Below are 15,567 nucleotides of genomic sequence, written 5' to 3'. Positions count from 1 at the left end.
TAGTCCTTTTTACTAAAGGTTGAAGGGACATATCATCGTAGTTCCCAAGGTTGGCGGTGCATTGGCGATATGAGGAATGATTAATATTTTTTACAGTACTAACGCCTTTGGGTAGTGGTGACCATTCACCAGTCCAATAAAAAATTTAAATAGAAACAGATTACAGTTTAATGACAGACATAGATTTTGATATATAGCTTATATTTAAAACCATAATTTATTTTTATAAAGTCGAGCCAGGTAACTGTTTCATAAATATATGAGGGAGTGTTGATAGAGTGCGGGGGTGTATTTTAATCAAAAAAATCCCTCAAATTCTACTCGCTTTATTCTTTATTACAAATTATTTTACTTTTATCAAACTTTATCTCTTTCCACTCTTTACCACTTTCGAGATATAAAGATAAATTAAAGAAATTAACCTCCTTTTTAACCTTTTTTAAATATTTAAATTAATTTTCCTTAATATGGGACCCAAACTTATTTTCTTTTTTAAATCAATTTGATATCCGTTGTCTTCTTTCGTCGTTCACTTAAATCACTTTGAGGGTAATTAAGCGTTGGGATCGGGGAAACCTAAAAATAATATGTAATTTAATGTTATGTATTGTGAGATATGATCTGATCTGCAGAGGAAGCGCCGATTATGTATCCAAATCCAATAATTTAAAATAAAGACGTCTGTGTTCCATTCGCTTAGCTACTTAATATATATTATCCCAAAATAACTCTTTAATATGTTAGATTTAGTATTAGTCATTAGTGAAATTTTCATAATACATACGAAAACTTCCTGATTGTAACATTGTTTTTATCATTTCAGCTATAAAGTATGAGGCAACTGCAACTGACGCGACAGCTGCCACAGAAGCAACTGCAATAATCGCAGTCTTGTCATTTTCTTCTTTCTTTAATTGCTTAACATCTGATATACCACCATCGTCATTTGTAACTAGACCACTTGTATCTGTCGTAGTTATTTCAGTTGCTTCAAAATTTGTTGTATGATATCGATAATCTGTTGTTGTTTCATGTTCGTAAGTTTCTACTACATCATATTCATGAGTGGTTGGTTTGTTGCGTGGATTTTCAAATAATTCAGGTATATCTGAAGTTAAATCAACTTCTTCGCTTACGTTGTCATTTATTGGATATGTGATGTTAATTTTATGTAAATCATCTCCATATAAATCTACATAATGCTTTGATGTTTTTTCATCTCTATATAAATCCAGTTCGATAGCTATGTTTAGGAACTTGCATTGATTTGTAAGATTGTTCAATATGCCAAAACTATCACGGTCACTGAAACGTTACAATTAGTTTTAAAGTAATAATCAAGTGAATTGAAATAAGCACAATTGTCAAGATTCAAAGTGTTACGTCATCTTAATTTATTATAATCTAAAAAGAGTTTATAAATATTATGGACATTATTGTCTTGAAATTAGTATTTAGTAACTTTGATAACTTGTATCAGTGCGATTCAAATGGTTCAAAGCATTATATTGTACTATAACATTAAGAGTCATTTAGCAGTACCTTAAGTGCGTCTTTGTGTTAGTTTAATGTCTCAAATCTATACTAAGGAACTCGTCAAAAAGTAACCGTTAAAGGACTATGAATGTGGCGGATAGAGGGATAAGCGTTTCTTCTAACTTTGCAGTGATATATGATATAAGTTTGAATCCCAGTTAGAGATCAATTTAATGAATTTTAAAAAGTTCTTCAATTTGTCCGGAAACAAACCACAAAGAACATAGATTACCATTATATATACCATACCATTGATAATTTTCCCCCAAAGGATCGGAATTGCCATTCTACGGGGAAATGCTCTTAACATTATCTGTATTATTTGTATTTGTCTTTATATCATTCTTATTATTTTTATAGAATTAAGATATAATTTATATTAATTTGGTACTTACAATGTACTTATATCATTAACATTGTCAATCTCATCGACTGTTATTGTAAACTCGTTACAATTGTTGCTTGAAGCTATGGCTGGAGAAGCTGTTACATAAATCTGTAAAACAACTGATTCATAATATTAAATATATCAACAAATAATATATTCTGAGGAATATTAAATATCAATAGTATTTACGTATCGATGCTGTTGACATTTAACATCTGATTAAAAGAATCAGAATGATTAGTAATGATCATGTGATAGATAAGTGGATCACTTGAAACTCATGTCTCACCTGTAACCTCAGTAATTATTGAATAGAAATAAAAAAAATACCTATTGAAAATAAATGTTTAATGTATGTTTAAGGAGGGAACCTTTAGAACTGCGTTATGCGATTCCGATTGTATATAGTGTCAGAAAAACAATTTGATAAATTGAGAAGTAAACCAAGCAAAATACCATTAGCATAAAAAGGTTCAAGGTTAAACTAGTAAATATAAATAGCATTATTAATCTATTTGTAATATGAAATACATGCAATGATATTAAAATATAAAAAATATATATATCTAATTCTTGTACTCAACATCATCACGTCATTTTTAAAACAAATGATACACCACTTTTGTCTCGTCGGCATTAAGATCTCTTGTCTTTTACCACTCATTTCGAAAACAACCATAAATTAAATGCAAAAAAACGTCCTTAGTTTAGCTAACGGTACTTACAGGCATTACTACGGAGGTCCTCCATTCCAAAAGGTCCTATTCTAACAACATTTGAAATAAAAAATGATGAATGCACGTTCAGTTCATATAAAAATGATTACTCACCAAGAAAAATAATAGAACCCATATAAAATACATTTTGATTTAAATAAAATAATGTAAGCTTCTGCTAAAGACGTACACAACTAAATCTACTTTCGTGATTTTCCTCATAGTACTACATTTAGAATCACTAATTTATCCTGTATTTAATGTGTAATTATCAAAATGATTCATTTTATATTATTAAATACTAGCGACCAGACTACGAAGCCGGAGCGGCTTCGTTTGGGTGTTATTTATTAATTAAGATAAAAAAATATTATTAAACCTTCTAAGATAACAAATTGTGATAGCTTGGTTAATAAGCAAGATATAAGATCCGGATATTACCTCCTTACTCACAAACAAACAAATTTTACCTCTTTATATAATTTTATTAGTATTGATAGTAATTTGAGAGTATCTCAATAATAATATAATCTAGTTGTAAAAAAATCGCTTATCTCTAGAAGCAGAAGATTTAAGTGGTTTTTTTTTATAACGTAGGTGGCAAACGAGCTGGAGGCTCAACTGTTCGAAAGTGACTACCACCGCCTATGGATATTGCCATACCGGGCGGCATGCAGGTGCGTTGCCGGCTTTTAATGTGAAGGATATTTTCTTGAAGGTTTCAAAAGTATTGTGAAAGAATATTCATAAAATAATTTGTATAGGAAAAATTAACTTGAATAAATAATTATTAAAATAACTTTGTAATTTATCATTTAATTAATTTATATTTACTTAGTTGGATATAGGGTTCGACTTCCTGCTCGTATCTAACCTTTTGCAAATCACACTGAAACGAAGTTCACAAATTGGCCCCATTTCATGTCAGTGAAATTGTGTTAATGGTCAGAATCTTAGCGAAAAATGCTGGTGCGCAAGTATTCGTATATCATTCTTAATTATATGTTTGTGCCATTTGCAACTGAAACTGGAGTAATGATGCCTAAAAAACTCTTTAATAATAACAAAACCCGTCTTTTTGTCTCTACTGGACACATGGTTCAATTTTAACACAGATCATCGAACTTGCGGTTATATTATATCTATCGATCATATATTATTCTTGTAAGGCGTAATTATTGTTTGATAAAAGTATCTTTATATAAATAAGCAAAAAGACAAAACAGTTCAGTTCTTTTTTCTCTTCTGTTTATCAACCGCTTTTTGTCTCGTAGCATTTTTAATGGTTCAGCTAATCGGCCGGGCAGATGGTAACCTGATGGTAAGTGCTCATTACCGCCCGTAGATATCAGAGCTGTAAGATATATTAAACATTCCTTACATCGCCTATGCGCCACCAAACTTGGTATCTAAGATGTTTTGTCCCTTGTGACTGCAGTTATAATTGTGCACTCACCTTTCAAACTGAAATACAACAATACTATTGCTGTTTGGTGATAGAATATCTGATGATGGTCAAAACCTTACTATTAACTAAAGTAATATTAGATTAAAATAGTGGAAATAAGTATTGGAAAAATATTATCAAAATTTTATTAAAGGTCGAATTTCAAATTACTTTATAAGCTTAAAGGGGACATCCGCATCATTTCACGCCACAGTGTGTCATTGATCTGAATTAACGAAACTTTCTGTGGACTCAGTATACTAGAACAATGAGGCTTTATCCGTATGTCTTGTCCATTGACAGACGAACACTCGAAATCTGTTCAATATTTTTTTTCCTACAGCTTCGTAAACACTCAAGGAAATTGATACGATCGCTCTGACATTGAAGAAGGTAAAAAAATGTATTAAAAATTGAAACAAGATATTTTATCTCAATGATGAAATAAAATATGTAAAAACAATATTGTTTTTAAGGTTCCGTATCCAAAGGGTAAAAATGGGCCCTATTACTAAGACTTCGCTGTCTGTCCGTCCGTTTATCTGTCACCAGGTCTTCTTAAGAACCGCGATAGTTCGACAGTTGTGTCGCTATAACAACAAATACTAAAAACAAAATAAAATAAATTTAAGGTGGTTTACCCATACAAAAAACGCCATTTTTGCCTATTTTTGCTCGATATCAATAAATGTGTGTGCCAACTGTTGTTTAACTTTTCAATGGTACGAACCCCTTCGTGAGCGAGTCCGATTCGCACTTGGCCGGTTTTATTTATTCAAGCTATGATTACAATTTTATTAGAAGATTACATTTTGTATATTGTCTTATTAATCATGTGTTATTTATTATTTTATAGAATTGTAGGTAATTTCATTTTCATTAGTGAGCCTTTCCTATACTAATATTATAAATGCGAAAGTAACTGTCTGTCTGTCTGTTGCTCTTTCACGGCCAAACCATTGAACATAATTTTATTAAATTTGATATGAAGGAAGCTGGAATCCCAAGGAAGGATATAAGCTACCACTACATGTCTAACACCTTACAACCCCTAAAACGATAGCGAAACCGCGGACGACAACTTAGCTAACTTTGTTATATATCATCATCATCATCATCAGCCCTCAATCGTCCACTGCTGGGCATAGGCCTCTCCAAATGCACGCCACTATGGTCTTTCTTATTATATATGTATATGCGATTATAAATACTTGCGTTTGAAATACATTGACTATTTACTGAACGAACAAAAATCCGTTTAGTCATTTTGTACAGTATTGCATTGTTATGATATCTAATCATAATAATATTTGAGCACATTGTTAGTAGTATGTTTTTATTAATAGAGAGAAGTATTATCACAATTTATTGTCGTCATCAATTTATATTGTGGGGAATATTAAATCGTTCTAACCAAAATCTTCTCACATTGTTCAGTACTAATGTATTTATTCTGATTCAACGTATGGGATCAACACGAAGGGTTCCCTATATGTCATAATAAAAAAACGACGCTGTGTCTCTCGAGTCGTTTTATTACTTTGAACGTGTTTCAAGTATTTTTGATTTAACATAAATATCTTAAACACAATGTGAAAAGGACACGTTTATGACGTAAATCTGTTACAATTCTGTGTTGCATGGACTTGAATTTCTGGTGAAAAACAAGCAGATTTTACAAAGTGGCATCACCTTTATGGACATCGCTAATGTCATATTGTTCTTATTTATAGTTAACCTCTTTGCAAATTCATCTTGGTTGACCACTAGACTCATTGATGAGGGTATCATGTTGCTGATTGGTTTAGCTTCTGTTGGCTTATCTGATATGAAACATGAGTTCACCTCTTATCACATTTTTAAATAAAGTACTTGTCAATCTTTATTGTTTTGTTTAAAGAATTGTAATTATTCTAGGGGCAAATGTTATTTGCGATTGCGCAGGTTTTTTTGAATGAACTAGTAATTAAAAATATATTATTTATTATCATGAGATCATGTTAATGAATTATGCCTTAAATATCTTAGGAAGATTTAATTAACTTTTCTAAATCAAAATGATGGTGAGTTTGTCGGTCTGCTACTAAAGTTCTACGATAAACATTTTATAGATAATTTTGTTTTTTATTTTCAATTCATTTAAATTCATACCTTATCTCAACGACCTAGAAGTTATTTTAGGTAGCGTGATAATTAAAGGATGCGTAAAGCTTATGGATCGCAGTGATAGTTCATATTGTTTCCGAACCCCGTTCAGAAATGGTGGTGTTAACGATTGCAAACTGTTAAAGAAAAAAAAATATTTAAAAATTATGGTTCGAAATTTGAATTAATTTTTTTTTTACAATATATATAAAAAAAACACACACACGAAATTAAACGAAACGAAAAGTAACTTAAAGTTATAGTATTCAAAAGGTGTTCATATCGTGTAATAGTGTACATTTTTTTTCTCAAAATGAATTTTACATTTTTATTTTTTTTCGTTTTATTTTGTGAAGTTGTAACTTTTACTGACGCTTTGAAAGCGAACGACCGAGGCGTATGTGTGGTATCAAGAAGGTAAACACTCAGATTTATATTCAGACTTTTTATTCAACTCTTCATAATAAAAAAATATTTCATTTGTCTTCTTAGTGATTATTTGCACAGATAGACATAATTACTTACATATTATTATTATCAGAAAAAATATAGTCATTTTCATTTCCAAAATTACGATAAAATCTAATAGTTTTAAAATAAATTGTCACAGGAGTCATAATTTATATAGTCTATAAATATTATAACTCGTAAACTTTATAATTTAAATATGTATAATATATTAAAATAAATCTGCTTAATCTTTTGAAACAATGTAATTTACTATTTAAGTATAGTCAATGTACCTATTATTATTTTTAATCTTTCGAACGAATTAAATTGTTTTTAGATAAATTGACTTATAAAATCTCTCAGACTATTAGTAATATACCTTATAAAATAGATGTACATATTCATTAGTTATATATATATAAAGAAATTACGACGGGCATATTTAAAATCACAATTTTACAAAAAACTACTACTACTGAGTTTTCTAGTTTTTTTTTGCGTTTAATTTGTCAATCAATATGTGCTATATTAAATAAAGGAATTTTCTATATGGAACAACGAATTTGATTTGATTTGCATTGAGCAGGAGAGATTCGTATTAAAAAAAATACCCTATATTTTTCAGCGTTCGAAAAACGAGGGCGAAGAACTATAGAGTGAGAATAAATAAAATGTGCGGGACCAAACGATGCATCGTTGTGAAGACAAAAGTTGAGGTAGGTTTCATTTATTAGTATAACCTGTTCCAACAAAGAAGAGATTTATAAATATGGGCCGATCTCATGCTATCTCGTTCGCACACTCACACTTTTGTATTATTTTTCGCAAAATTGCAGTACTCCTACAAATTTATACGATATAGGAGACAAATCCAGTATACAACGAGATAGCTAGACGCTCTGGGATGTTACTAATATGTCTACCAATTCTGTATTTCCATTAAACATGGTAATCATGCACTTAAATGTTAATCAAAGTGGCTGTCAAGATCATAGCAAGACGTTATACATAATGATACAGATAATATATTTATTAATGAAATTATAAAAAGTTAAAGACAATTTGTCGCTTGGCTAATCACAATGCGTTCCGGAGCGCAAACACTGATGAGTTACGAACCGATTATTGACCGAATAATGTTTTCTTTTAAATTATAATTTATGTCTAAGAATATGGGTCATGTGACAATTATTGGCCTGATTAAATAAAAAAAAAACTTACTAGCGTTATACGGCGTATTCTTTATATCATATTGACATAAGTAATAATATAATAAGGAATTTGGTGAAGGTACAGATACTCGTATATAAAATGATGCTTTGACTGACTGACTATTATCGCCCTGAAAATTTAAGTAGATTTTTTTCTGAATGTTTCCAGATAAAATATCATCACGGTTCTTATAAAGTTTAATCATGTAATAATTTAATAATTTTCAGGCATACAAGCAGACGCAGAACGAAACAGTTTGCTGCAATGGCTGGATATATGAGAGCCAAGCAGACGCGTGCTCGCCTTCCTGTAGCACAGGATGCAATGGAGGAAGATGCATCGCGCCGGAAGTATGCCAGTGCGACCCTCCTGCAATTTTACATCCGGAGCACAAGAATAGTTGCTTCACTCCTACGTGCGAACCCGCTTGTCTTAACGGAATATGCGTGGCACCAGATACGTGTTCCTGCCATGAGGGTTACGAAAACATTAACGGTAGATGTCAGGCCAAGTGTGAATCATGTATACATGGAGAGTGTAAAACTCCAAACGTTTGTGAGTGTTTCGCCGGTTATAATATGACTGACGGTATCTGCAACCCTATATGTGATGGATGTAAAAATGGAGTTTGTACAGCTCCATATACATGTGAATGCAATGAGGGCTACACGAAGAATGTGACCAGTATCAACTGTCGCAAGCCTTGCCCGGACAACTGTAAGAGTTGCGATGATGATGGAATTTGTTTGGACGGCGTTTGCGGGTGAGTATTCTGATTATATTTAGCAAGTAGTGCATTTACTGATTTTGCATGTGTTTAGAAATCGTATACATAGCGTAATTTAATAGATCTCAAAAGAAATTATTGCCACTATCCACGGGAGTGACATGTTACTATTACTCAGATTTACTTTTTACTTCTTAAATATAATAATAATAAGCTAATAACTATAACAGTCTTTAAATGTCCCACTGCTGGGCTAAGGCTTCCTCTCCTTTGATTAGAAGGTTTGGAACTTCCACCACGCAGATCCAAAGCGGGTCGGTAGATACAAATGTGACAGAATTTCATTGAAAGTAGATTGAATGATTTGAATGTAGATTACTTCACGATATTTTATGTTACCGCCAAGCACGCAATGAATTACACAAATTAAACTCATGCAAATCTCGTGGTGCTTGCCTGAGGTTAAAACCGCAATCGGTTAAGATGCACGCGTTCAAACCACTGGGTCATCTAAGCTCAATATATTAATGTATACGAAAGACAAAAGAATACAAACTTATTTTTCTTTAGTTCTTCTAAGTTGATTATTTTTTTTGCACACCTTTAAAATACTCGTATCTTTCGAAAGATACAATTATAATAACTGAAATGCCCTCCCAATGTAATATATTCTTCAAAATGTTTCACCCATTTTCGAATGTATGCTTAAGATGTTAAATATTCGTATTGTATAAAAAAATATGACGAATATTTAAAATAGATGAACCTTGTATCAAATTTTACTATTGTCCATGAGATGCATTTGGGTCGGGCGAGTCAATATCGTTACAGGATGTTTATTATACGACTCGTGCGCAATAGCATTGACGCATTCGATGCGAAATGAATGATTGATGCGGCAGTCGGTTCGACCAGGGTTCCTTCATGGAACTGATTGCATCTTTGTGATTATTAGCCGCCGTGTCTTGCAGGGTCAAGGGGGGTTACTGACGTATACAATATACAGCGTGATTTGTTAGGCTATTTTTAGGTATTAATCTATTGTTAGTGACATCTGTCTCGAAAGCCGATAACTTTAGTTCCCTTTCAATCAATGAAATACTATCTAACTATTTGAATTAATGACTTGCACATATACGCTCTTGTCTTGATAGGTCGGTATTTTTCAACTTAGGTACTAGGGTTTTTTTGTACTCCACTTAGGGGGGTTAGAGCCATTTAGCTTACACAATTGTTTGGTTGTTTGGTGCAATTACATTAATAGCAGTTCGGGAGATAAGGTGATGCTATACGATGAAGTGCTACAAAACTTCTCGCGACTGATTCGCCCTGAAAATCTCCGATGAAGAGACGTAAAGGAGCACCGATACCGGGTGAGCTTGTGACTGAACAACAACCTATAGCGAAGGAGTTCAAAGAATTTCTCCCTTCACTATAGAGAATTCAAACTGCAATGGCAATGTCTCTTTAGGCAAAAGCTACGCAGGTCGACTATTAGGCCGTTGTGTGAGATAAAAATTTGCTGAGAAATAAAATATTTATTATTTCAAAGTGGTTGTAAAAATATATAAAGTTAGAATAATAAAAAGCAATCGTGTTAATCGTAGTTCGTCTTTTCACCCATCGTCATGGAATAATGCAAATAATTTAAAAGTTTGCATTCAAATATTTTGTATGTGAGCAGTGGCGACCCTGCATGTAAGTATCTTAATTATAATGTTAATTGTGACATAAATGGTGACATGAATCAGTACTAACAAGACGTTAATGTCCCTTGCAATGCAATGCAAGGCAGATGGCGCCAAGGAAGTGGTTATAGAGGCTATTGGCATAATATCAAGTGGCAACTTTTAGCATTTTTATCTACAAAGGTTTTAAGCACCGATTTGATTCAATTATTTTTTATCTGTTTAAATATGGTTTTGTTTTATTTCCAACAAGTCGTGAATGACATTACTTGAAGCAACGAATAAATCTAAGGTTATTTTTGTAAGAAGACAAATATCTGTAGTAATAGATCTGGAGACGTATAGTTGAAAAAAAATATAAACCAATATACATACGATTTATATAAGAAGATACAATGCGTGTAGGACAAGTTTTTAGTATATAATATTATTATGTAAGTAGCTATGCTAATCAGTTTTCTTCACTTTCAATTTGGACAGTTTTGGACAAACAGGAACTTCATTTTCTTGTACATGATAGAGGGATATGATTTAAAAAGGTAAAACATTATCAAAGCGATTATGTTTAATTGACTTATTAAATAAGTTTTCGGTGTACTGGTTGATGAATTATACTTAGTGATTAATATCAAATATTAATTGTAATAATTGTGTTATATTAGTAATGATAATTTATTGCTAAGTGCTAGGGAAGATCGAATCAAATTTAATTATTGCAGTAAAATTGAATGCGCTTAAATTAACAACATCATATCTTAAAATTTTGTAAAATTACTAACATAATTAATAAGTTATATCAATAATTAAATGGTTGAAAAAATTAGTAAGGTACCTAGTAGGTGATATTTCACGATGAAAATCGAGGTTTTGTCCTGAATTATTGTAATTTAAGAGCCGAGATGGCCCAGTGGTTAGAACGCGTGCATCTTAAGCAATGATTTCGGGTTTAAACCCAGGCAGGCACCACTGAATTTTCATGTGCTTCATTTGTGTTTATAATTCATCTCGTGCTCGGCGGTGAAGGAAAACATCGTGAGGAAACCTGCATGTGTCTAATTTCGCATTGGAGCAGCGTGGTGGAATATGCTCCAAACCTTCTCCTCAAAGGGAGAGGAGGCCTTAGACTAGCAGTGGGAAATTTACAGGCTGCTAATGTAATGTAATATTATTACCGAAATTAAATTTAGGCGTTGTACTTAAAAAAAGGATCTATTCGGCTTTTTTTAACATTGTGTTAACGAAGTGATTGTGTATTCTAAATATGAATAAACTTGTCTTTAACGTATTTAAAATAAAGAAATTAAGTTCATACTTGTTCTTGTTCATACTATGTCAAAAATATAAAATCGGTTTTTATTCACTCGTTTTTAAATTAATATGCCGGCAATTATCATTAACTATCAGAATGCTTGTGTGTTTGCGGGTTCACTAACCTGCTAGATATATTGGCTCGTGTATTCGCGTTGCGAACATTATGGATGCTAGCCTAAGCATGTACGTTTTTTATTGAATTTTTACTTGTACGTGTATAGAATATGTATGTCATAAACATAATTCTAATACTTATATTTCTACATGTTTTTTACAAACGCATTAAAACAAATATGTTCTTAATCGTAGTGATGTGACGTTTATTAACCATTCAAATAAAGTATAGTACAATGCCATGATGGGGTACTATTTGTAGCCTGTGGTTTCGTTCGCGTTTTAGGGGTTGGTCGTCAGTTTGTAGTATAGTGTCCTTATTTGGGGTTCTAGCTTGCTTCATACCAAATGTCATCAAATTCGGTTCAGTGGCCGTGAAAGAGCAACAGACAGGCAGACGTTAGTAAGATGTTAAGCATTATAGTATTTATTCTATAGAGGTAATCTGTGGTTTATACCTGTATTAGCCACATATGGTTAATTAGCAATTAGCGTCTTGTAGGAAGTGGATGAGAAGGGCCGAAGATCGGGCTCAGTAGAGCGCCTTGTGGGAGGCCTATGTCCAGCAGTGGACTGATACAGGCTGATTATGATGATGAAGATGATGAGCCTCTTGTATTACAGATTACTTAATACTAAGAATTTTCTTTACTATATTTGGTGATAGGACTTTGTACAAGCCCGTCTGAGCTCCCACCGGATCAACAGATATTCTTCCTCAAAACAGCAATACTAAATATTGTGTGTGTGTTCCGGTTTGAAGGATAAGTGAGCCAGTGTAACAGGCACAAGAGACATACGAAATTTATTTGATGCGCTCTAAGAAATGGTTAATGATTTATACAACATACGATTATGTAAGTATATAATGATAATAAATATGAATTGTATAAACATTTATGGGAGTCGTAATTTTATTGAGAAACATTGATCAAAATTTAAAACTTAAAAGATTGACGCATGTTGTCGTGGATATGTTTTCTAGGCCTTTTTGAGACTTACAATTTTCTAGCTTAGCCTCATGAGATACATCGTTTTGATGTATCTCTTGAGGCTAAAGTTGGAGACGTTAAAAATTTTTACAAAATAGTTTTGTTAGATTAAACAACAATTTTGTACAGTATGACTACTGTATATAATCATCATCATCCATCACAACCATCTTCGTTCAAAACTCTTTCTATTTGCATCAAAATCCGTTGAGTGCTTTAGCAGAAGTTAACGAAGCTACAGACATATGTAAGTAGAAACCGACTTTGTTCTATAGTATTTATATATTGGTAAAGAATTTATTTTTTGTAAATGTACGTTTGTAAAAACTCTATGTAGATCTAAATCTATATTATCTATACAAGTACTATAACAGTAACTCTGTCTGTTACCTCTTCACGCTTAAATGGCTGAACCGGTTCAGGTGAAATTTGGTATGGAGACAGTTTGATTCCCTGAGAAGGACATAGTTTTTTTTTCATTCACTCCTCGAACTAAAATGGGCTGTGAGGGTTTTGTGTGAATCCGTAGGTTCGGTTATACTTTCATAAGTCTACATTGATTCGTATAATTTGATTGCACTGACTTTTTTTTAATTATTATGAATTATAAATTGTACGCAAAATAAAGTATTAATAAATAGAGATAAGTTGTTAAAGCATCTGTATTATCCAGTCACCGTGTCCGGTTAGGCCACTCTGCGCCACGGAAGAGGATTCAGACGTGTATCCTCTGTCGTGCGTGACTGTACTCTGATTGCATTTTTATTCTCACAATATTGTTATAATATTACATCCTTAGTGCGTAACAAGCGGTGACTTCATACGCACGCTTCTTATCAACGTATGAAAGTTAAATAGGCTTGTCTGTCAATTCCTAGTAGCAGGTCTAAGTAAGGAAGCTGTCCGTATTACACTCTTGTACGTCGGAAAGCACGTGAAGTCGCATGCAAATCTCCGCACACGTGTTAAAGTGCATTTCTTGTGTACTTTATAAATTGGTTAAATATGACTGCATGCTTTTTTTTATATTTAGTCAGTATCACAATTGGAATACTATTACGAAGGAATACAATTATAATTGGAACTTGTGTTTTTTTTTTGTTTCGAGTAATTTTTTGTTGTGTGCTGTTATGAATCTAAATATATCTCACAGGTCGTGTCGGAATGCTGTCCTATTTTATGGTATAGACGGACGGGCAAACGGGCCACCAGGTGGTAAGTGTCACCACTGCCTATAGACAATAGCGCTGTAAGAAATTTTAACAGTACCTTACATCGCCAGGCAATGAGCCACCTTCCTTGAGAACTATGTATGTCTCTTGGCTCTGTAGTTACACTGGTTCACTTACCAGAATACAACAATACTGTTCGGTACAATATCTGATGAGTGGGTGGTATCTATCCAGAGGGGCATGCACAAAACTTTACCACCAAGTCAAAAGCATCCTATATGAGAGTGAGGCACGAGCTAGCATTATAATGTATTCGGCATATAAATGGTTTAACGCCTTTCCGAAATTAGGTCAGAGAGAAAAATATACACCATTCCTTGTTAAGAAATATATATGTTCATAATATGGAAACTAAGATGTCATTTGTCCCTTGCAATAACAATAAAGTACGCAATAAATGTCCGCGCAGTTGTTTATTTTAATTGGACGCCTTAGTCGAAATTTGGTCAAGGAAAATTTTTTGGGATTATTATTTTTATCGAATTTATATTTATAGAAATAATATTCAACTTTTCATTTGAGATCAGTACAGATGATATTCTTATAAAAGCCGTTGAATCAAATTTAATGATACTTACCCATTGTTTACTTCACGTCTGATAAATAATTATTTATTTATAAGACAATGTCATTATGTACTCGAGAAATGTGAGAGAAAGAAATGTCACGTACATAGATTATATATGTCGCGAGATAGATTACAATCTAACGGTATTTACAATTCTACGGTGATGTGACAATGACTGAATTAAAAAAAAAAACAATCTTAATTTTGAATTTAAAAAAACTTGACCGATTAAAATAACTTAAAAAATTGAAATTCAATTATATAATTTGGGTTATTATATTCGAATAAAATAAAACAAAATTAACAGTAACTCGTAAATTACTGTGTAATTTAGATATAATAAATGAATAAATCTTATTAGTCATAAAATAATACTTTTGGGATAAATATATGCCGAGATGGCCCAGTGGTTAGAACGCGTGCATCTTAACCGATGATTTCGGGTTCAAACCCAGGCAGGCACCACTGAATTTTCATGTGCTTAATTTGTGTTTATAATTCATCTCGTGCTCGGCGGTGAAGGAAAACATCGTGAGGAAACATGTGTATTCCACCAACCCGCATTGGAGCAGCGTGGTGGAATAGGCTCCATACCTTCTCCTCAAAGGGAGAGGAGGCCTTAGCCCAGCAGTGGGAAATTTACAGGCTGTTTATGTTTTATGTAAATATATGCTTGGATTTAAGCTCGGATTCAAATGCAAGACTGCTGAAGAAGAATAATTGTTAATTCTAACCTTATTGAAATCTGGTTTGTTTTAAAAGAGCAACTACGCGAATTTCTTGCCTTTTCTTCTAGTTGAAGGCTACGCTCCGAAACGATAGCAAAGTTAAACTATTGACCAATCAAAAACGATTTAGTGTTTGAAATGCATATTTTATTTGATTACCTTATTGGTCTAGTCTACCTTATGAGGCTGCAGGTTCCAAGGTTCTGGGCTTGCACACGTTTTGTGCATTGTAACTATAATATGAGTTCACTATAATATAACTTATGTGCAGCTGTCTGTGCGTGTAATATAGCCACCACGGCAATGTTTCCTT

General features: G+C 32.7%; 2 protein-coding genes across 2 annotated transcripts; one reads left to right on the top strand and one right to left on the bottom strand.

Moving 5' to 3' along the window:
* Positions 1-241: 241 nt before the first annotated feature.
* On the bottom strand, positions 242-2,851 carry LOC113395706 (uncharacterized). The gene is made up of 4 exons (XM_026633382.2): positions 2,755-2,851; positions 1,932-2,032; positions 785-1,305; positions 242-576 (listed from the first exon to the last, which is right to left on the bottom strand). Exons 1-4 carry the CDS (start codon positions 2,785-2,787, stop codon positions 554-556), a joined length of 678 nt encoding a protein of 225 aa, XP_026489167.2. The 5' UTR covers positions 2,788-2,851; the 3' UTR covers positions 242-553.
* Positions 2,852-6,493: 3,642 nt separating this feature from the next.
* LOC135193365 (epidermal growth factor-like protein) lies at positions 6,494-8,661 on the top strand. The gene is made up of 3 exons (XM_064215416.1): positions 6,494-6,649; positions 7,308-7,398; positions 8,122-8,661. Exons 1-3 carry the CDS (start codon positions 6,546-6,548, stop codon positions 8,659-8,661), a joined length of 735 nt encoding a protein of 244 aa, XP_064071486.1. The 5' UTR covers positions 6,494-6,545.
* The last annotated feature ends 6,906 nt before the right edge of the window (positions 8,662-15,567 follow it).

The sequence above is a fragment of the Vanessa tameamea genome, chromosome 7 (assembly GCF_037043105.1).
Source record: "Vanessa tameamea isolate UH-Manoa-2023 chromosome 7, ilVanTame1 primary haplotype, whole genome shotgun sequence".
Lineage (NCBI taxonomy): Eukaryota > Metazoa > Arthropoda > Insecta > Lepidoptera > Nymphalidae > Vanessa > Vanessa tameamea.
This window is presented reverse-complemented; position numbering and strand designations above follow the sequence as displayed.

Bases quoted from the DNA above. Each gene is read 5' to 3' on its own strand.
- LOC113395706 (XM_026633382.2), bottom strand. From the start codon at position 2,787: ATGTATTTTATATGGGTTCTATTATTTTTCTTG. The intron at 2,033-2,754 runs GTGAGTAATCAT...GTTGTTTTACAG, and splicing joins GGGTTCTATTATTTTTCTTG to ATTTATGTAACAGCTTCTCC. The intron at 577-784 runs GTATGTATTATG...TATTATTTTTAG, and splicing joins GTTACAATCAGGAAGTTTTC to GTTTCCCCGATCCCAACGCT.
- LOC135193365 (XM_064215416.1), top strand. From the start codon at position 6,546: ATGAATTTTACATTTTTATTTTTTTTCGTTTTATTTTGTGAAGTTGTA. The intron at 6,650-7,307 runs GTAAACACTCAG...TATATTTTTCAG, and splicing joins GTATGTGTGGTATCAAGAAG to CGTTCGAAAAACGAGGGCGA. The intron at 7,399-8,121 runs GTAGGTTTCATT...AATAATTTTCAG, and splicing joins TTGTGAAGACAAAAGTTGAG to GCATACAAGCAGACGCAGAA.